The sequence below is a fragment of the Ruditapes philippinarum genome, unplaced genomic scaffold (genome assembly GCF_026571515.1).
Source record: "Ruditapes philippinarum isolate M1 unplaced genomic scaffold, ASM2657151v2 ctg9249_1_1_1_1, whole genome shotgun sequence".
Lineage (NCBI taxonomy): Eukaryota > Metazoa > Mollusca > Bivalvia > Venerida > Veneridae > Ruditapes > Ruditapes philippinarum.
In genome coordinates this window covers 55,621-77,945 of record NW_026851922.1, presented here as the reverse complement: position 1 = coordinate 77,945, position 22,325 = coordinate 55,621, and the positions used below count along the sequence as shown (strand labels likewise).

Here is a 22,325-nt window from a genome sequence, read left to right as displayed (position 1 = left end):
AAGAATTTTGATGTTGCAGTATGAAATTAAAAAGAGATTTTCTTGGATAATTTAGATGGACTACATCAATCAGCTTGATGTAAAGATTGGTCCGATTTTGAACATTATAATGTATACACAACTCCATAAGAACGATTTTGAACAAGAACCTTAAAGTGATGATGGTGATAGACTAAAAATGATTTGGATAATATTTAAAAACTACCTAAATTATAAAAAGACTGTCCTACTCTTTTTAAAAATTGAATGTTACCAAGACATTCTTAAAGATATTTATAGAAATGTCTTTGTGTCACATGGATTATAGATTATCTTTGCATAATGAAATATCAAATTGAACACAATAATGCAGAACGTAAAGTTATTTTTTCCTTCTACTGTGCACTACATTACACTTGGATGGACAGTATGTGACTTTAATTTATATAAAAGAAAAATTTTGCATGTATTTATTTCAAGGTGGTTGCTAAGGAGGCCTGGGACAGTTATAAGTTGAGGAATGACTCCATCATCACAGACATATTTCACGGGCTTCTCAAATATACGGTCATATGTCCAGAATGTGACAAAATCTCCGTCACGTTTGACCCGTTCTGTTACCTGTCATTGTCGGTCCCAGTGAAAAAAGAACGTCAGTTAGAAGTGTTCTGGGTACCTCTAGATCCTGCCAAAAAACCAATGCAGGTAATGTCAGAATTAACTTTTTTTGTTTGATAAGTTTGCAAGATTTAAGTCGAGGAAAATAAACAGAAATGTGATATATGATAAAAGATTAGATAGATCGGTTTTGAAAATTGCATTAAAGCGTTCTGGAAGTAATAAGATTATATGTTAGTATATAAATAACACATGGGTTTGTGGGTAACAGTAAAAATATCATCCCGAAGAAAATACTGTTACAGTATTTATACAAGGGATGATATTTTTACTGTTACCCACAAACCCATGTGTTATTTATTTTATTACCCCGAACAAATACTGTGATGATCTGAATTTGTCAACTAAATCTAACTGTAACAAAAATAAACCAAGAGAAGCAATAACTAAACTGTCCTTACCTTGCAAGTTTTAAGTGTACTGTAGGCCTACTTGAGAAGCTGTTCTTCTTTTATTCTTTAGGCAAGTGATGATATCTACCAGTCATAAACATAAAATAAATAAGTTGTGTTTTATTTAGAAAACAAAACACTAACCCATTTATAAGGTTATGATCTGTGAAATCTGATCCTTCTGCATCCAGAATATTCTTCGCATGGTTTTTGACACAGTGCATTTAGAAAATAACGATGACATCCTACAGATGTCTGTCCACCAACTCTATCTGTAACGTTTCACTGGTTAAAAATGTTAAATAATCCTTTGTTGCATGCTTTAATCGTCTGCATGTTCCAGTTTGACACAAAATTGTTCACATTACTATTACTTCCGTTGAAAACAGATGTTCCCTTTTGACTATTCAACAAAAGGATATTTTTTACGCGAAAGGAACTCGAGGGTGCAAAGAACTAAATTTTATGAGAGTAATAGTTACTTCGGCGATGCCCTATCGTCGAAAATAAGAACGAATCTAGAGAAAAATGGCGGCCATTTTATTTCATTTTATTTAGAAAATAGACCATGTGACCAGATTTTATACTGTTAAAAAATAAACTGTTACCTATGTAACAGTACAAAATTCTTAATCACGTGGTACACTTGCATTAACAGTAAGAATAACTCCCAGAGGCCTATGGGAAATTAACATTACGAAAAAAGTGAGGGGTAATAATATAAGATAAATGTATTGAATTGAAACAAGTTTCCAAAATTCACATTTGTGTATAATGAATATGAACAAATAAAACCATATTATTGTAAATAATTCTCTGGAATCATTTGCACGAAATACAAACCTGGATTTAAGAGATTTTATCAAAGAAAAAAAAATGAAAATTTTTTTTCTGAATCCAACAGTTTGATATATGAAATTCTTATTTAAAAAGCCAATATGTTTCAATAATTTGTTTTGAGACATAGACTTTATATTTAAGTCTTTTAGTTGTATATTTTGAGGAACATTTTCAGTAAATAGTTATTGATTTGACAATTTCCAGTTCAAGTTAACAGTACCAAAGATGGGGTGTGTAGCAGATATCTGCGATGTCCTATCACAGTATGTGGCAGTCGACAAAAACTTTGTAAGTTGTTACATATGTACCTTGTTAAGGTATTATCTGAAACTTTAACATCTGAGAAATAATATGTATTTATGTTTAAACAGAAATTTGATTTTTGGTGCATATTTGTTACCATGTTGAATTTCTTTTGCATAATTATCTTACTTTGCTTTAAATTTGGCAGAGCATCATTACTGCTATAAACATTGACCCTCAAAGCCATATAGTTTGGTTTGTACTTGCAGCCAATGTCGGATTAATGATTTTTTGGCACAATGGTCAGATGCATTATTATTTCTTTGTGAGTCAGAGGATGTATGTTCGAAATAACATTACAGGTGGAATTTTTTTTGCATTTGCATTTTCTATTACGAATTTGAAATGTTCATAAAATGCAATCTTTTTAATAAAAAAATTCAAGATAGGCAATGTTTTAACATGCCTGTAATGTAATGATAAAATAATTCAGACTCTTTTTCAAATGAACATTCAATACAGTTGCCATACCAGATTAACAAAATATTCAAGAAAAGTAGTAAATGCTGTTGGTTTTTTTTGTTTGCAGATGGTGGTGACAGATGTATATAACCATAGATTTCACAAAGTGTTTGCTATGTCCGAGGCCATCAGTCAGATTATGGATAAAGATGATATCTTTATTTACCAGGTTCCTGTCAACTCTCACGATGACCATGATCTAGTTGTATTACCTATCTACATGAGGCAAGAGAGGTATACTTTCAGGTTTCCCCCCCCCCCCCAGGTCTTTGGGAACATGATCTATACCCATGGAATTGGGAATTTCAGCGATGTTTTTTTAAAAATTGGGAAAAAATGCATGACTGAAAATAATGCATGACTATAAAATTAGTAAAAAAAAATCCATGATTTTTATACCTTATTGTAATCCTTACGCAACTGTATAACCATGATGGGCCTGTCGGGTAGTGTATTTTACATTGCCAGTCAAATGTTTAAAGTGATTTCAGTATCAAAATATGATTTTGAGCATTTAATTTATAGTGTTGGGTAACAGTGCTCTCAGTAAGCCAGAGGCCAGAAAAATTGCCAGCTAGTGCTGAATTTACTGATGGCTACAAGTCTACAACCCATGATGATTTTGAAAATGCTTTTTATATCTCTTGGGTAGTGTTATACCAATAATCACTGTCTTTTGTCAATTTTATAATGGCTACTGATAAATTTATAGAGAAAACACTGTTTGCATTGCTAGAAGAGATGTGCAGGCTAGTCTGGTTCTACTTATGGCATAGTCATATTTGTGGCTATTCCTCAAATGAAAATAAAAAAAATGTTTAGTATTACTTAAAATTTATTTTAAAAGTTTATTTTGACTTTCCATTATTCACTTTTTGTTATGCCGAAATTAATGGGAAATCAGTCTGCATATATAGAAGTCAGCTAATTCTCTTTATTTACTGTTTTCACATAAATGTTTGACGTTGGGTTTTCAACATATTGGTCATTGAACCTAAGTTTTTATGAGAAAAGAAGAAAGTTTTTGGGTGCTGTTTGTAAAACAAGTGAGAGTGGATTTGATGAAAAGTAATTATGTAATATGAGGTCTTGATTTAACCTTCAAGATATTGATTTATTGCAGGGGAAAGGCAACATACAGCCAGTCATATATAGGAACCTACCAGTTATTTGGTCAACCGTTGTTATTACCAGTACCAAGACAAAAATGTACCTATAAACAGCTGTATGAGTTAGTACTTCAACGGATCTCGTAAGTTTTACATTATTTACCTTAATCACACTGTATTTATGTAATGGACTTTCTCACCTTTGAATTTGGTACTGTCCATAGCAACCGTTAAATAAAGAACCTGGTCAAAATGCAGGCAAACCTGGCTCTATATTAGTTTAAACATATTTAACATACTGGACATACATTCCAGACCCTTGGTTCAAGTTCAGGCTTTGGTGTGCCGATTTTTCATGTGATTTTTCTGTATATAGATGTATGTGCTGGATTTTGTAGAAAGCTCCTAGCCTATTTGATCCACTAGCAAGTTGGCTTCCTGAATTTACTAGAAATGGTATTATATGAGAAAACATGTTTTTGAACCAAATAGAACCCAAAACCATTATCCCTGGATTGAGAGGCAAACACCTCAACCACTAAGAAACCATTTCATTTATCGGGCTGTATATTTGTGTAAATGGGCAAGTCATTAATGCCCATGGCATTGTGATTAGACTGGAAATATTTTAATTGAGCAATGCAACATTATAAACCTCAGTAGTTAGTATAAGCCATTTGACCTATGTTAAAATATTTATATTAAAACATTTTTAATTCTATTCAGGTTCTGCAGCAAAGTTTACAAAAAAGCAAATATGATAAATTTTGTGTTCTGTTGTTGAATAGGATGTAGATGTTCGTAACTAACAAACCGTTATAATTAGATAGACAGACAATGTAGGAGATGTTATGAGATCATATGACAGTATTAAAGCATGAATATTTATGATATGACATATGAAATATCCACTGAAGATACGGATGAATAATTTTGTGATTTCAGACGTTTTGTAACTGTGCCAGCTGACAATGAGAAATGGTGGGTGATGGAGACACAGGACGAGGATGTGGAGATTGTCTCCACCACTCAAGAAGAGGAGGAAAGTAACGCAACAAACATGAATGGACAGGGAGATTCTGTCGTTTGTAACGGAGGTACTGATATTTAAGCTGCACTCCTTCATAAGTGTGACTGAATGTTCAAAATATCAAACTTCAGGAAAATATGTAAGGAGTATAAAAAATATAAAACTAAAGATGATCCAGGTATTTGAATTGAAAAATGGTAGATGTTTTTAGCTTGACTATTCAAAGAATAGGGAGAGCTGTTGTACTCACCCAGGAGTCGGCGTTACGCTTTCGCCAAGTTTTTGAAGGCAAGTTGGTTTCTAGAAAACTAACAAAGGGAATGGGTTGAAACTTCACACACTTATTTGAGAGCATAATAGGAGGTCATTTTCCAAGGCCCATAACTCTTACGTGGATTTTAACAGTATTATGACCCTTTTTGAACTGAGAATAGTCAGTTTGTCCTACAAATAACTTTTGTCTGTCATCCTATTTCTTTCCTGTTATAATATTAAGAAAATGAGAGCTTTTTTTTCTGCAAATTGTAACGTGTAATAAGTAATATCTATAGAAATCATTGGCTGGTTTGAATTATTGATTGTATTCTTCAATTGATTTTGGTGATGAAATTAGAAAGAAAATGTCATGAACTTCAAAAGAAAATCTTTGGACGTGCTGTTAGATATATTTGATCAATTACACTTTTGCAGTCCTTCACGAGGTTATGGCAGTATGGTGTCATATACCTGATAATGTAGTTAAAATCATGTGCATGTTTTCATGAAAATTTGGAAATGTATTAAAAAGTAAAATATTGTGAAGTGTGTAAGTAACGTAGAAATATGGTTAAAAATACTGCAAAATTGACTATAAATCGTCCCCCCTAACATGGAAATTATAATTTTTATCTTGCATCCTTTTTAATTTTTCTTGAAATTTTGGTACTTTTTTTCTCAAGCTGGATTTTTTTTTTATTTATTCGGGTTAATCTGGATGTGTGCATCTTTAAATGTGGGATTATGATTGGTTTTAAAACATGTTTTCTAACATAAAATTTTAATTCATTGACAAAAAAATTATTGCTACAAGGAACTTCAATTCAAAACTACAGGCACATAACAATGTAGTCACATACATTGAAATATGATATGAGGATAAATTTTGTATCACAAGATGAAAATAAATCCTGTATTTATAGAAAAAGACTTGAATTTTTTGTTTAATATTATGAAATAATATACATTTTTCTCTTTTTTGACATTTTAATTTGTATTTTGGCTAAATTCATGAGAAAGAAGTCCAACAAGACACCAATAAAAATATGAATAATATGTTTCACTGCTGTGAAATATTAATTGTTACGATGAAAATAAGGAAAAAATGAAAATAGGCATTTTATTTCATCAATATTTCTCAATATTTCATTTAAAACTAAAAAGTATATAATAAATGATAATATTTCATTGTTTGAAAATACATAGTTTAAAATGATTTATGTTTTTGATGTTACAGTTCGGGATACAGGTGATGATTCTGGAATGGAAGTTAGTAACGGTGACAGTACTAATAGTGAGAATTCCTCGGACAACGAAAATAACAAATTTTCAGATATAAATGGTCAAACAGATAGTGATAAAGAAATAGAAAAACCTAGAAAACTTTTTAAATTCTCAGTAGTGAATTCTTATGGCACAGCGGAAATGGATAATAAATTCAAAGATGATGACAACCCTCTGAAACTGAGTAGTAAGTGTGTTTATAAAGTAACCTGTTTCTTGATGTAGATCGACATGCAATTTCTACTGTACTAGATTCATAAAAGTTTTAGAGTACATAAACCTGCTGAATTTGTGTAATGGATTAGTCCAGCTTTGAATTTGGAATAGTCTATTCAAATTTAAGGGATTTCATTAAGTTGATTCAAAATACAAAAATTGAGCAGCCACCAGTATATTGGTTGTGCACAGATGTGCATGCTTGCCTGGCTCTATACTGGTGGCAAAAGCAGAACATTTTCAGCTGATATTTCCAATTATTTACATTTTACATTAGTGGATATGAATCCAGCCAGGATACTTTAAATTCTTTCATGTGTCTAAGCTGACCAGTCCACTTGTTCCTGAAATAATTTCAGGAAGGGACAGCTTAGGACATTCTACACCAGCAAAGCAAAGCTTGAATGTAGCCATATTGCTTACACTGTGTGACTTAAATGTAAAATCTGACAAGAAAAGAAAAAAATACCAACATTTATTGATTCCTTTTTAAATAAATTTAAATTGGTAAGTTTTGCATACTTAAGATGATATTATTAATGGTGTAAGATAATGTTTAAAAGATGTCCATAAATTTGTTTACAGGTCATATGTACATATCAGTGGACTGGAGCAATCTAGCTAAAGAACATTTTTACTGTGATAGTGAAGCAGAGTCGTTTGAAATGCACGACACAATGGAAAGTAAACCTCAGAAAAAAGTAGTCATTCAACTCAATGATTGTCTAGAACTGTTCACATCCAAGGAGAAACTGGGAGAGAATGATCCTTGGTGAGTTGAAGTTTTGTTGTCCTTGATATTAACAAGGCTGGGAATGAATTAGATATGCTGCCCTTGAAAAAGCTCTCAAATATAAAATTTCTTTTGTAAATATCTTTATTCATTCCTTCATGTAGAAAAAAAAGAAAAGTAGCCTCCCAACCTGAAAACCTTTTATTGAAATCATGGAAAATGTTGTACATTTTTGAAGATAATGAGGCTTGAGAAAATTTCCAGCCAGGAAGAAATCGGTCATATCCATAGAGGGATGGGGAAACGACTATTGCATGTCAATATTCAAAGTAAGAATAAATAGTTTTGTTGTTTTTAAGGAACTTTCCAAAATGTGAGAAACATCAGCAGGCAACGAAGAAGATTGATCTGTGGTCGTTACCAGATACACTGATCATACACCTGAAGAGATTCTCCTACAACCGTTACTGGAGGGATAAAATTGATGCCCTTGTCGAGTTTCCAGCAAAGTATGTTATCTGTTTATTATTCTATATAATAAATCTATAAATATTAAACATAGTTTCTGTTTAATTGTTGTTGTTTTTTTTTCAGTCAGCGATACTGAATAGCAAACTCAAATGAAATGGTTGAGACATGAAATAAAATATAAATTTAAGTGATGGTTAACCTAAATGTAAATTAAAGTTATTTACTTTCCTGGAATATCAAAGCTTTTGTCCACAGTTAGCTTTCTTTAGGACTTTATCATATTTTTCATATTAATTTATATGGAGACAGGGTCATTCAAATAGAAAGATTCTATTTGAAAGACCCTGATGGAGAGAGTGCAGGTAGAATAGAAAACCTGGCAGGCTAATGAAAACCAATGTAAGCACAAATTGCTGTGTACATAATCAAATCAACTGTGTATTAAAATATTTGTATCTGAAATAAACGTTATTTTAAATATTTCAGGGGCATTGACCTTGGCAAGTTTGTTATATCTCCAGCAGATAAATCAGAGTATGTGTATGACCTTATTGGAGTGTCCAACCATTATGGTGGTCTAGGAGGCGGCCATTGTAAGTATCTATTTACCTTTTTATAAAGTTAACCCCTACATTTAGTGCTATGAACTTGCCTTGTTTTGAAATAGGGGTTGTCTCTTGTTGATTTTCAGGGGTATGAATATGTTCATTAAGTAACTATCTGTAATATCATATTGCTTACAAGTTAAATATAGGTCAGGAAACTAGAGAAAAGTATTGCTCAGTTTGAAGAGGTGTAACCCTGTTAACTCAATACTTACCGCCAGACTGTGTCAGACTGTGTATTTACATACATTCGGAACTTTGCCTGTTTCGGACTAAATGATGTATTTCTCTCCCTTTATCTGTCTTACGCCATTTGTTCATATTAAATCACGTATTTGATTATACTCTTGTGTGTGGTGTGGTGGCGTGGTGGCAGCGAATTTACGTCCCACGCTCGATAAAGACCTGTGTACGTCATCTCGTAATATAATTATTACCGTGAAGGCAAGTGTATTAAACAAAAACAATGACAATGGCAAATTCTACCCGCGCGCCAAAACAATGGTGCCTTACCAAACATAAAACTGTAAACTCATTTGAAAACTGGAGACAGAACTTAATCTACAGCCGTTCTTTAGACAAGAACTTTGCTCCGTTTCTCGTGGCTGGGCTTAAATGGCAGAAAAAGACCAAAACTGCACCCCACAGAGGCTTTGTGAACGACGGTGAGGATGTAGCCGAAGCTGTCAGGAAAACCCGTGAGCAAAAGGTCAACATTATATAATATTATAATTAATATCCAGAAACACTATTGTTAAAAACTCTACCTCCCTTGATGATATTTGGCAAACAATCCGCCTCCACTATGGTTTCCAAATTACTGGTGGCCATTTTATTGACTTTGATTCTATCCGATGTGATCCTACAGAGAGACCCGAAGATTTGTTCCAACGACTCACCTCATTTATCGAAGATAGCTTGTTACATCAGGATATGGGCATCAAACACCATGACGAACCGATAACCGAAGATGAGGAGCTCTCTCCAACGCTTTAAAATCTAGTTGTCTTAACATGGCTGAGACTGATAAACCCTGACCTACCTAAACTTGTCAAACAGAGATACGGTACTGAGTTACGAGCAAGAACATTAGCCTCTATAAAACCTGAAATTTCGCAAGCACTGGACTCACTTTTAGAAGAGTTGCGTTCAGCAGAGGATGCCAAAACCATGAGAACAACTGTCAGAAAATTTCCACAACAAAAGCCGCAGTCAAGTCCATCTTGGTCTAAACCCAACCAAAAGTCGTGTCCGCTTTGCAAAGCCGCAGGACGTCCTGATCGCCACTTCCTTAGTAAGTGTACTTATTTGCCGCAACAAGACCGACAGTTTTTGGCAAGGGCCCGCGCTACATGTATTGATGATATTCCTCTTGATGATTCTGAGTTACACGATCCCGATGAAGAGTTTCGACAAGTGTCGGTATCTACTAACCGTGTTCAAGTTCGACAGTCTCCTTATCTTGACACTTACTGTGGCCATATTCCGATTCGTTTAACTGTTGACAGTGGCGCCACCCGTAATATGATTCGTGCATCAACTGCAGCACAATTGAACGCAAAAATCACCGCTAGCTCCCAATCTGCTCACCAAGCCGATGGTTCCTCTCCTTTAAACATTGTAGCGGAAACTAGGATAACATTTTCACGCGATGATCATAACCTGTATTTTGAAGGGTTAGTTGTCGAACATTTAGATACAGATGTTTTGGCCGGTATTCCATTCATGGGGGTAAATGACGTTTCCACACGACCAGCTCGTCGTGAGGTGTCTATTGGAACTGACCACATATACTACTACGGCTCGCCAAGCACTTCAGCCCCAAATCACGCTATTCGTCGTGCTCACGTCGCACGTGCTCCTTCAACCTCAATTACGCTGTGGCCCGGAGACTTTATTGATGTTATGTTACCGTCTGACATGCGCTCCACAGACAACATCTTTTCGGTTGAGCCTCATACCAGGGACTCGGACAACAACTCTTGGCCGCAGCCATTTTTGGTTTCAAGCGTTGGTGGAAATTTGCGGATACCGAATTTATCAAACGAACCAATGCTTCTTAAAAAAAATGAACATTTTTGTCACGTACACGCTACTTACTGTCCTGTGGGGAATGAATCTGAATCAAAAGCTCTACCTAACTCAGCAAATGCAAACATGAAAAAGTCAACACATTCCGGTCAAGTCCGTGTCGACCCAGATGACTTATTGTCAACAAATATGAGAGATCAGTTTAAATAGCTACTTTTAAAGTATGATGACGTCTTCAATCCAAACTTTAAAGGTTATAATGGTGCATTAGGTCCATTGGAAGCGAAGGTAAATATGGGTCCCGTGCAGCCTCCTCAGCGAAAAGGACGATTACCACAATATGCAAAATCTCAGTTATCTACTCTCCAGGACAAATTTGACGAACTGGAACGTATCGGTGTCTTCAAACGCCCCGAGGAGTTGGGAATCACAGTCGAGTATTTGAATCCGTCCTTTCTTTTAAAGAAACCGAATGGTACTTTTCGACTAGTCACAGCCTTTGCAGATGTTGGTAGATATATCAAACCTCAACCGTCATTGATGCCTGATGTCGATTCAACTCTCAGGCAAATTGTGCATTGGAAGTATATAATTAATACTGACTTGACTAAATCCTTTTACCAAATTCCACTGTCAAAAGACTCCATGAAGTACTGTGGTGTATCAACTCCGTTCCGTGGCGTAAGAGCTTATGTACGTTCAGCAATGGGAATGCCTGGTTCTGAGACAGCTCTTGAAGAACTCACGTGTAAATGTTAGGACACCTAGTTCAAGATGGTACTGTTGCTAAAATCGCAGATGATCTGTATTGTGGCGAAATACACCAGAGGAGTTGCTCACAAATTTCGAACGTGTATTGGAAGCGCTTCATTCATGCAGCCTCAATTTATCAGCTACTAAGACTATTATCGCACCTAAACAAGCATCAATTCTCGGCTGGATATGGGAACAGGGGAGTATCCGTGCAAGTCCTCATCGTATTTCAACGCTTTCTACATGCCAACCGCCTAAAACTGTCACTGCTATGCGCTCATTCATAGGCGCATACAAAGTGCTTTCTCGGGTCATTAAAAACACATCAGAAATACTTCTCCTTTAGAAGAAGTCATAGCTGGAGGTGAATCAAAAGACTCTATTGTTTGGACTGACGACCTAGTACGTGCGTTTTCTACTGCTCAAATGGCCTTATCTTCCAATCGCTCAATAACACTTCCCCGTCCGTCTGATCAACTATGGATTGTAACGGATGGTGCTTCGAAAAGCAGAGGTCTCGGGGCTACTCTTTACATCAATAGGAAGGATAAGCTTCATGTAGCTGGTTTCTTTAGCGCAAAATTGCGTCAGAACCAGAATCGTTGGTTACCATGTGAAATTGAGGCCTTATCAATCGCTGTCTCAATAAAGCACTTCAGTCCCTTCATTATCCAATCGTCCACATCTACATGCATACTTACCGACAGTAAGCCATGCGTTCAAGCCTTTGAAAAGCTTTGCAGAGGGGAGTTTTCATCAAGTCCACGTGTGTCTACATTTCTATCTACCGCAAGTCGCTTTCAAGTTTCAATTCGCCATGTTTCTGGAGCAGCAATCTTACCATCAGATTTCGGTAGCCGAAACGCACCCGAATGTTCGAATCAAAACTGTCAAATTTGTTTGTTTATAAGTCAGCAAGAAGAATCTGTTGTGCGTCATATTACTACTGAGGATGTTCTTAATGGAACCGTAAAATGTCCATTTACAAGTAAATCGGCTTGGTTATCTATTCAATCAGAGTGTGCTGATCTCCGCCGTACTGTTGCGCATCTTCGCTAAGGCACAAGACCTTCAAAGAAGCTTACAAATGTAAAAGATATAAAGCGATACTTAAACATAGCCTCACTCTCTCGAGATGGACTCATTATTGTTAAAAGGAACCAGCCGTTTATGCCAAGTCAGGAATGTATTGTGGTTCCCCGACAAGTTCTCGACGGACTTTTGACCTCTATACATATAAAGTTGGGACACCCTTCCGTCAGCCAATTAAAATCCGTCGTACAGAGGTACTTTTATGCTTTGGATATGGACAAATCATTAGACATGGTCACTAAAGGTTGCCATCAGTGTGCATCCCTGGCAAAGGCACCAAAAATGCGGGATGAGCAAAGCTCCGAAGATCCACCGGAAACTGTTGGATTGGCTTTTGCTGCCGATGTAATGAAGCGGGAACGTCAACTCGTTTTAGTAGTTCGAGAATGTGTTACCTCGTTTACATTCACAAAGTTGCTAGAAAGTGAGCGTCATCATGACTTACGGGATGCTATCATACAATTATTGGCAGAGGTTCACCCGCTGGATGGTCCGTACGCTGTGATTAGAACCGATCCAGCTCCAGGTTTCAAAGCATTGGTAGATGACCAGTTGTTAACACGACACCATATATCAATAGAGTTAGGACGTGCCAAAAACCTCAACAAAAACCCGGTCGTTGAAAAGGCTATACAGGAATTGGAGGGTGAAATTCTTAGAGCAAACTCGTCACGTCATCAAATACTAACTCCCATGAATCTCGCGATAGTAACCGCCCGTCTTAACACGCGCATTCGCAAACGAGGCTTATCTTCCAGAGAAATGTGGATGCAAAGAGATCAGGTCTCAAATAGACAAATTCCTGTAGAAGATCAAAAATTAATATCATCTCAACAAATTCAAAGATCGACAAATCATGTACAAAGTGAAAAAGCAAAATGCCCTTCAAATCAAACCCCGGTTACTCCTGATTTAAAAGTAGGCGATACTGTTTATCTCCGAAAAGACCTCAACAAAACAAATGCTCGAGAAAGATACATTGTAGTGACATTGGAATTTCCATGGTGTAACATTCGTAAATTTATAGGTAACCAGCTCAGGAACAATTCCTATCGTGTTAAGTGTTCCGATTGCTTCAAAGTAACGACACATTTCAAAGCTTCTACGAAAGAATCCCCGATTGAGTTCGACTCTGACGAAGAGAGCGAAAGGAATAAGCAAGAGATGCTTCACGTTCCACCCGCCACACCAGATATCCCATTGGAAATATCGATTCCACCTCCGAAACCTATTATCAGTTCAAATGACTATGATCCTGAATTGGTTACGTATGATTCTCAGGAGGGAAATATTGACAATGGCTCTGATTCGGAAACTAATACTGATGTTCCACATTTTGCGGAGTCCAATGTATCTAGCCACCCGGCTCGAAAGCGGTGCCTACCTAAGAAGTTAAATGACTATGTTCTGTACTAGAGTGATTTGCACATTTTGGGGCATAATGATCCCCAAAAACCCCTGTGACTGTTGTAGTATTATTCAAACCTAGATTCACTTAAGTGCTGGGGCATAATAATCCCCTTAAAACCGGAGGGCAGTCTACCCTATGATGGTTTTACATTTTGGAGGAAAAGGAAAGTGGTAGCGCCAGACTGTGTATTTACATACATTCGGAACTTTGCCTGTTTCGGACTAAATGATGTATTTCTCTCCCTTTATCTGTCTTACACCATTTGTTCATATTAAATCACGTATTTGATTATACTCTTGTGTGTTGATCTACATCCATTATACTGGCGTACAGTTTAAGGTATGATAATGAAGGTTGTCAGCGTGATATAACTGTTACAGTGTTAGTAACTGACCCAATATGGGATATAAAGTTTGAAAATCTTTGGTCTGGTTCCAATATGGTTTCCCACAGAACCTTATATCTCATATCGGGTCAGTTACTAACCCAGTAACAGTTGCATTATGCTGACTAACTTCCTTATCATAATTAACCAGGACAAACTATGAAAAAGCTGTTGAATTGACAATTATGGCATCTATACTATAATTAATTATTATTTAGAACTTTAACTTGCCGAGTACAGTCAAACGTGTATTAAGCGACCGAGCAAGGGAAACACCCAAAACGGTCACTTAATGAATCGGTCTCTTAAGACAAAGCATGATATAAAAGTCAAAACAAAATTTATCACATTATGACATTTTTCTTTTGCGGTGGGAATGTTTTTCAACTTAATTTATATAAATGTTGAACAATAAGTATGCTCCGATAATCTAAATGGATGCTTCTGTAAAAAATAACTTTCTGATATTTATTAACCAAACAGTTCTGATCCATTATGTACATGTTTGACATTTTTTTCAGAATTTTTTAACTTCTCCGTTGTTTTTCCTTGTCTCCAACACGAAAACCCTATTAGTGATGATGTTTTCTGTTGTGCATTTTCTCTTTTGAAATAAACAAACCACATCTAATTGTTACGATTAATTTAATTGCTGATCAAGTTCAAGGTCAATTCAATGCAGTCTCAATGTCAACAAGCGAAGCGTATACACCATCTCAGTAGGGGCGGAGCGTTGCATTGTTTATTCGATATTATTGGATAATACACATCACGCATATACTTAACTTCATTTGCATACGCTAATACGGTTTGGGAAAGTTTTTCACACATTGATATGTTGTGTTTTGATTGTTGACACTTGTGACATTACGAGGCGGTGTTCTCTAAAAACACAATTACTTGACTGGTAAAAGTGGTCGTTTGATGAACAGATTGATCTCAATTAGCTGACTAATTAGCGGTCGCTGGTTGCGTTGAGCAAAAGTCGCTTAATACATTAAAGATATAGAGAGAAAATGATCAGGGGGCAATTTAAAGTGGTCACTTAAGACAAAAGTCGCTTAATATACGAGGTCGCATTTACAAGTTAGACTGTATAGTAGGTCACCATGTGACATCAAGAAGGTTATTGTGTAGCTGAAGTGATATAGTTAAATATTGTACGTGATAATGCCTATGCTGAAGAACAAAATTCAAATCAATAAATTAATATTCTGTATATTGACATTTCGTTCCAGATACTGCATACTGTAAGAATGCTGTAGAAAATGCCTGGTACTATTTTGATGATTCAAGTGTGTCCGAGTCTTCTGAGGAAGCCACTGTGGTATGTTATATTATAAACACAATATGTCTGAATCATTCTTCCTCGTCTACATTATTTTTAGCTCACCTGTCACAAAGTGACAGGGTGAGCTTTTGTGATCAATTTTCGTCCGGCGTCCATCCGTCGTCCGTCCGTCCGTAAACTTTTGCTTCAAATGACATCTCCTCATAAACCATTAAGCCAATTTCACCCAAACTTCACAGGAATGTACCTTTGGTGGTCACCTTTAAAAATTGTTCAAAGAATTTAATTCCATGCAGAACTCTGGTTGCCATGGCAACCGAAAGAAAAAACTTTAAATATCTTCTTTTAAAGAACCCAAAGAGCTAGAGCTTAGATATTTGGCATGACACATCTTCTAATGAGTGTCTACCAAGTTTGTTCAAATAAAAGCCCTGGGGTCAAAATTGGCCCCGCCCCAGGGGCTCATTGATTTTCCCTATATGCATATAGTAAAAACTTAAAAAATCTTCTTTTAAAGAACCAAAAGAGCTAGAGCTAAGATATTTAGCATGAAACATCTTCTAGTGAGTGTCTACCAAGTTTGTTCAAATAAAAGCCCTGGGGTCAAAATTGGCCCCGCACCAGGGGGGTCATTGATTTTCCTTATATGTGTATAGCAAAAACTTTAAAAACCTCTTTGAAAAAATCCCAAATAGCTAGAGTTTAGATATTAAGCATGAAACATCTTCTAGTGAGTGTCTACAAAGTTTGTTCAAATTAAAGCCCTGGGGTCAAAATTGGCCCCGTCCCGGGGGTCATTGATTTCCTTATATGTGTATAGCAAAAACTTAAAAATTCTCTTTGAGAAAACCCAAATACCTCAAGTTAGATATTAAGCATGAAACATCTTCTAATAAGTGTCTACAAAGTTTGTTCAAATAAAAGCCCTTGGGTCAAAACTGGCCCCGCCCCAGTGGTGTCATTGTTTTTAACTATATGTGTATAGTAAAAACTTAAAAAATCTTCTTTTAAAAAACCCAATGAGCTAGAGCTTAGATGTTTAGCATGAAACATCTTCTTATGGGTGTCTACCAAGTTCAAATAAAAGCCCTTGGGTTAAAATTAACTCTGCCGGAGGGGGGAGAAGGTCATTGTTTTTCCTTATACATGTATGTGTATAGCAAAAACTTAACATCATGAAACATCTTCTAATGGGTGTTTTAATTCCAAGTTTGTTCAAATAAAAGCCCTGGGGTTTAAACTGGCCCCGCTTCGGGGGCCTATATACAGGTGAGCGACTTCAGGGCCATCATTGCCCTCTTGTTGTAGTGCTGATGTTTATCATTGGTTATGGTTCTACTCAGGTCTTCCTCCACCAGTACAGCTGGAATGTCGCTATATGACCTGTACTGTGTCGGTGTAACGTAAAACCCAATCAAACAAACAATATCATTGGTTGTCTGCGAATGAGATCAAGTTACGTTGGAGCGAACATTTAGTAATAGTGCATAAGAATCAATACTTAGACTAACAAGAAATAAGAATTGATACACATATTTTGTTATTTAGTCAAGACGTTTTAGACTGATCTACAACTTTTAGCAGAAGTTGTGGTTTATCAATCATTGTTAAAGTACTTGTATTACAAAGTACTTGTATTACATGTCACGATTAAGATTCATGATTTCATATACCAGAAAATTGACATTGATTATTATTCATCATTTATCAAGCAGTGATATTATTCATTATTTATCAATTTATTTTATTTCTCTAGTCAAAGGCTGCATATGTACTGGTATATCAGAAACGTGGCACTTGGAAGAACATCAAGAACACCACAGCAGCTTCCTCAACCACAACATCTGAGGACATTGAAATCAACGGCTTAGACTCGGAAAAAGGAGATGGCGAGGCAAACAAAATGGAAGTGAATTGATACAGAATTTACTAGGAGTGCAAATTTACATTTATTATTTACTTTGTATTTATCGGTCTTGTGATAGGGACCCTTGGATTTTATATTTTGATGTATACATATTAGCAGATGTTATATTATTTGATAAATCCAAGATTATACATTTGTTTTGCTAACCGTATTAAGACAGAAACTGTGTTTTGTTATAGCCATATCCTAAAAACCAGGCTGTTTTTTTAGAAAAGAAAACTTTGTTTTTATTTATAGGTGACCGAATAGAGATTTGAAAAAATTGTCAAGCATAGTGTATGTTTGGTTGATTAACTTGAGTTCTTCTCAGTGACTCTGGTTTTACTTTACTGAATGCTTTGATACTAATTGGACAATGTAGTGTATCATTACAATGTACTCGCATAAGATACTTGCTTTCCAAATATTTGTTAGACAGAGGAATGATTACCTGCTTTCTTCATTCAAAAATCATATTTGTTAATTTATTATAATAACACAAGTATTAATGTATAAAATTATGATATTGGGGGGGGGGCATTTTTTCTGTTACACTGTATTAATTTCTATTACCGTAAATTTTGAATTTTTAAGTGAACTCTTTCATTATATTAATATAAGGTACCTTTTGGTACAAAACAGAGCGATTTTCTGTAAAAAAAAATTGTGTTTTTTATTTAGTTATTTTTCAATTAGTTATTTTCAATAAAAACTCCTGATAAGTAAGAGTAATTACACTTTAGGATTAGATCTGAGTAATACATATAGTTGAGGACAGATTTGTCCTGTATATATCGTTTAAGCGAAATGATTTGTGTTGATTTAAAGTTTAGAAATACAGTATACATCATGTGCTATTATTATAAAAGGAGAACTGGGATAAAAACAGATATTACTAATGTACTTTAATATCATTATATTACTTCTTAACATTTTGCTTAAGCTGCAAATTAAAAAAAAAACTCACAAAAAAGAAAAATCAAAAATACTGTTTGGTGCTGTAACAGCGTTGCTTACACAAATGGTTTGGGATATTGAAGCTTTAAACTGTGTCTGTGGCCAAGTGTATGAGGTGGTTGACTTTGAACCACTTGCAACTATTCGCTGTGGGTTGGAATCCCATTGAGGACTATGGATTATTTTATGTGAGGAAGCTATCTGGCTAGCTTATGGAACTTGGTTGTTCAATAAATTAATTGTAGGGGGTTTTTTTATCAAAAAGACAATATTTCTATATATAGATAAGTTAATACAGTGGAAAAAAAATCAAACGGTTATGTGTACTAAATGGTATCATTTTTATATTATTTTATATTGGAGTATGATATAATTATAAGTCAAGCTTGGGGATTAGAACTACTTTATTGCTGTATTTAACTATATATATAATGCATAGCATCTTGACAAACAACTGATATATATGAATTGATTGTGACCATTAACAGAAGATGATAAAACTGACATATGTTAGATACGCTGTGATAAGGCAAGAGTTTTATTACAATGCCACTTTTTCCCTATTGGCAATATTGCCTTACCATATTGAGGTTTTGGAAATCCCACAATAAGAAATTAAGTATTTCTTCAATGTTGTTTTATTAAGTACATGCATTATTAGATACAAAAGCATAAATCATTGAGGTAATACAATAATGGCTGGTAGATATTTTTTTGTTGCTTATAATGATACATACTGCACAATAATACAGTAAATATGTTATGGGCGGATGAAAACTTTAAATATGACAGTTTATAAAGTTTCTATAAAACTGTTTGCCTTCATTTATTCTTCTGTCTATTTTTTCAGGGTAATGATATTCTTTGATTTAGTAAAAAAAACAAACACACAACTAATTATGTTGTAGTACTATTAGCTGAGGGAAATGGATAGTTTTTAGTCTTTATTTTTTTCTGGTACAGTTTCATGTAGGTCTCTGCTCCAGAAACTAGATGAAAACTTCCTGTTAAAGACTGGCTTTTGTTGTGAAACTTTAATGAAAGTTTCTATTCCAGTGACTTGAACTTATTTCTAAGAACAAAGCATTGATTGCTTGTGATGTGTTTAGTCAGACACTTAAAATTGTTTGTTTTGAAAATTGTGCATGAATGTTTTGTTTTTCTGTTTGGAATGCATGTGTTTTAGTTGATAGTTTATGTGGACAAAATGTACATTGGTTAACAAAGTAAAGAACTTTGCTAAAGAAAAGTGAAATAATATTTGATGGGGGGGGGGGGCAATGTGTATTTATGAATCAAGACTTTAATTTAATTTTATTTAAAGATGTTTAAATCTATATAAAAATAACTACCATCTATTTTCTAGTGTATAGAAATGCAGTTTGGTTAAGCCAACAAAATATTTTTTATAATTCAATATTGAGAGAGTAAACTAATGAAAAAACAACAAAAGCTCCCCACCGATGTTATGTAATTGTTGGTGAGAGTTTAAATTTAATTAGGAAGTCTTAATTAAAAATGGATACTTTTGTTAAGAGGTTGTGGCTTAACAGGGGAGACCACTCTACAGGGGTTACTCTGTAGTCCCTCGTGAGTTTTCTACAACAATGACAATTTCCATATAAATTGTTAAGTCGATACAAGAAGTAAAACTCATATTTAGAATATTATTTACTGATGTTATTGTAGGACATTAAAGTGCTATATAAATATTTTGGTTCGAGAGGAAGTTGTGTAATGAATGAATGTTTGTCCTCACTGAGTGAGAAAGTTTACAGTATGTAATATTTCATGCACGTTCTCTTGCACACTTTGTGCTATAATGATGATTGACATGAATTATTTCATACGTTTTCTGTTAACTTTATGTTACTACCAAATAAAATTATTATTCTTATTATAATTGTTATTTATTTTTAAAGAGTTGGTACTTAAAAAAAATTACATATTATAATTTATCGTATATCCGGGCTATTTTTGTGATTCCGTAAATAATGGTATTGCACGGCCGTGCATATATTTTGACGTGATATTATTTGTGTTAAAAAAACATTGCATTAAGACGCACAAATTGTTAGCGTTAAACTAAGAATCAAAAGGAAAAAGGTTCTTTTTCACTTCAAACGGTCTTTATTGTTGGTATATGATGAACATAATATTAAATTTATGTAAGTTCATTACTGAATGTATTGAACTCATTGAATAAAATAATACCATGCTCGCCAAAGGCTCGCATAATATAATTTTATTCAACTCGTTCTATAAATACACTCATTCAATATCCTCTATATGCATCTTTATATAATATAAACAAAAGGAAAAGTGCTGGAACAAAAAAAATCAGATAAATGAAACAACTGAAATTGAGTGTGTTGTTTTCAATTTATGGGCACATAAAAGGCACATTATGCCTCAGATACGGATATATTTTCTTTCTTTATAAAAAGAACACACAAGTTATTCAGCGCTTAAATATTGGTTTTAAAGCATGTTATACGCTTATCACCCGAAGAAAGTAGCCATAAATGTGAAATTATTTGTCACAAAATATCAAATTGTAAACAAAGTAGTATTTCAACTTCCATACTAAATACTAAACCACTATAATTGTACAGATTGTTAAAAAGCTAAATAAGCAAAAATGATACAAATTATTTTGTTTTGAAACTATAACAGAACACAAAAATTAAAAACCTTTTGAAAAAATAAATAAATAAAAGCATTTCTAGGGATAATGGGCCTTTAACCATCAAGGATAAAAACTTTTCTTTAGAAATGCAATAATATGTTTTAAACCTTAATAATGCTTGATGAATAGCCACTGAAAAAAAAACTAGTGTTGAATACGAAATAATTTGTCATTAAAGTAGTAAAGTGATATTCCTACAAAATTATAACTGTACTAAAATCCAAAATAATTTTAGAAATAGGAATAATATCATTTTGGGGCCTTAATATTAATAAATGGGTCTTGTAGAAAATGAAGATTTTAGTATTTTCAGTCTAGTTTATCAGTTTTCCAGTCTGATAAGTGAAATCCTATATTTGCTTCATATTGTGTAGCACAGCAATAAATGAGTTTTCCAATATTTTACCTTCATGAGATTATGTTTATTGATGTATATTGTGTAGAACATTATTGTTCTCTGGTGTTTAGTCTGTTTATAGATATAATTGCCTTAAAATATGAAAAGAAAGTTCTTATCTAAATTGATATAATTGTTATGAAAGGAAATGGGATTACATTATATGGTTGATTGAAAGTAGTTCTAATCTGGCCTATCGAAAGTTGTTCTAATGTGGCCTACTGATAGTAGTTCTAATGTGGCCTACTGATAGTAGTTTACTCTGGCCTATTGAAAGTAGTTTTAATGCGGCCTACTGATAGTAGTTCTAATGTGGCCTGCTGATAGTAGTTTTACTCTGGCCTATTGAAAGTAGTTTTAATGCGGCCTACTGATAGTAGTTTTACTCTGGCCTATTAAAAGTAGTTCTATTGTGGCCTATTGATAGTAGTTTTACTCTTTTTGGCCTATGAAAATAGTTCTAATGTAGCCTATTGAAAGTAGTCATTATCTGGTCTATTGAAAATAGTTGAAGTTCTTATGTGGCCTATTGAAAGTAGTTCTTGTGTGGCCTAACAAAATTAGTTTTACTCTGACCATTTGCTATGTGGCCTATTGAAAGAAGTTCAAATCTGACTTATGGAACGTAGGTTAACCTGGCCTATCAAAATGATCTCTAATCTGGCCTTGAATCTCTCAATATATGATGACCAAGAGTTATTGTTTTCAAATTCCTTTTTATGCTCCCCGAAAAATTTCGTGGGGAGCATATAGTCGCCAGGTTGTCCGTCCGTCCATCCGTACTCCCCAAATTTGTGTCCGGCCCATGACTTTGTTATTTGAAGTCAGATTTTAAAACTATTTCGCAGAAATGATCACCATATTAAGACGACGTGTCGCGCATAACATTTGGGTCGCTACTTGGAAGGTCAAGGTCACAGCATGACCTTGAAGCAAAATCGTGTCCGACCCATAACTTTGATATTTGAAATCGGATTTTACAATTATTTCACAGAAATGATTATCATATTGAGATGACGTGTTGCGCGCAACATTTGGGTCGCTACCTTGAAGGTC

The 22,325-nt window shown here is 34.6% G+C and overlaps 1 protein-coding gene across 1 annotated transcript; it reads left to right on the top strand.

The window, feature by feature from the left end:
- Positions 1–459: 459 nt before the first annotated feature.
- Positions 460–20,080, top strand: LOC132742811 (ubiquitin carboxyl-terminal hydrolase 4-like; the record flags this gene model as incomplete). The annotated part of the gene is given in 11 exon segments (XM_060731299.1): positions 460–684; positions 2,094–2,177; positions 2,722–2,888; positions 3,778–3,906; positions 4,709–4,860; positions 6,286–6,519; positions 7,134–7,320; positions 7,641–7,790; positions 8,239–8,345; positions 15,268–15,356; positions 17,077–20,080. Coding segments are annotated over 11 exon segments (1,686 nt in total), but the record flags the coding sequence as incomplete, so codon positions are not given.
- Positions 20,081–22,325: the final 2,245 nt, after the last annotated feature.